The 1,335-nt window shown below is 48.8% G+C and overlaps 1 protein-coding gene across 1 annotated transcript; it reads right to left on the reverse strand.

Moving 5' to 3' along the window:
• Window positions 1-545: 545 nt before the first annotated feature.
• Window positions 546-1,185, reverse strand: LOC131382833 (TATA-box binding protein associated factor 11 like protein 2-like; the record flags this gene model as incomplete). The annotated part of the gene is made up of 1 exon (XM_058435358.1): window positions 546-1,185. A coding segment is annotated over exon 1 (633 nt), but the record flags the coding sequence as incomplete, so codon positions are not given.
• Between the last annotated feature and the right edge of the window lie 150 nt (window positions 1,186-1,335).

Consider the following 1,335-nt stretch of genomic DNA (forward strand, 5'->3'; position numbering starts at 1 on the left):
ACGTAAAGCACCGTAGGCAGGAATAAGAGAAGGGTCAACTGAGAGAAAAAAATGCTTTGTGATGTAATTTTTATTTCTGCAGTTTGGAAAAGAGTTTAACTGTTTTTGTGATGACTCACAAAAATACATATGGGCATGAAAAATACACAGGACAACAATTGGGAAACATTTCTGGAGGCTTCACTTACTGAAACCCAGACATCAGCATTCGAGCAAAGACAGGGCAACAGCAGGCTTCAGCATGAAACCGTACAAATCTCCTGGAAAGGGCGTCCCTCTCTGAATGCAGCTTCCTGTCCACAGGATGCTCAAGGCCCAGGCACCTTTATTCTTCCAACTAGAAAGACATACAAAAATGTCTCAACATGACCTCGGAGGCCCAAACATTTAGCCAAGGCTACTACGAAACAATCTGCTGTCTTCATCCAGGTAAGGGCAGCTTGATGTTTTAAGACACTAAGATCGTGGGTAAATCCAGGGTAGACTGAAATGCAGAAGCTCCAGCAAACGCAGTCCTGTCACTGAAAGATGAATGCAGTACTTACGCCTGCACAAACAGACTCTTCCCTCTGGCCTTGGGCCTTGAACATGATTTTTTGGTAGTTGCTGTTGGGGAAGAGGCCCTTGGGCTTTAACCTGCGAACAGCCTCCCTTAAATGCTTGGGCTGCAGTGGGGGCATTTCTCCCCACATCTCACACACGTCCAGGGCCTCTTCCACCACCTGTCTGATGAAGACCTTGGCTATTCCAGCCATGGCAATGGCCACGTTCTCAGGCACCGATCTGCCAGTGACAGACTGCATCAAACCTGCAATGCGTGCTTTTGGGAAGGCTGACCGGAGACACATTTCGTAGCGGGCCAGCTGCTCCTCAGACATGGCAGACAGCAGGGTTGTCATCCTCTGAGCCTCCTCCGCATCCACGGTGGGCTTCCTCTCCTTCTTTCCTTTGGTATCTCTTTTCCGTCTTTTGGCTGCAGGAGGAGCTGAGGCTGAGGCTTCATTGTCACCTTCTGTGAGGTCCGTGACATCCTGACTGCTGAGCTCACCTTCCTGACCCCTGGGTTCTTCCAAGTTCCCATCTAGGTCCTCAGGGAGCCCATCCTTGTTGCTGCCCTTCAGACCTTGGGGCATGGCGAACATCTCAGCAGACACATCTGTTTGCCTGCCTGTCTCCATGGGTGAGATTCAGGTCTGCCCCGTGACAGCAGCTGTAGCAGCAGAAGTTCCAGCTGGGGTGGTTTGATTATGGATCTGAAGTGAGATTTTGAGAACCTTTCTTTTTTTTCTTTTTGATTTATAGATCATGTTTATTAAGTGGCACTCAAAAAGTTAA

The sequence above is a fragment of the Hylobates moloch genome, unplaced genomic scaffold (assembly GCF_009828535.3).
Source record: "Hylobates moloch isolate HMO894 unplaced genomic scaffold, HMol_V3 SCAFFOLD_15132, whole genome shotgun sequence".
In the NCBI taxonomy this organism is placed as follows: Eukaryota; Metazoa; Chordata; class Mammalia; order Primates; family Hylobatidae; genus Hylobates; species Hylobates moloch.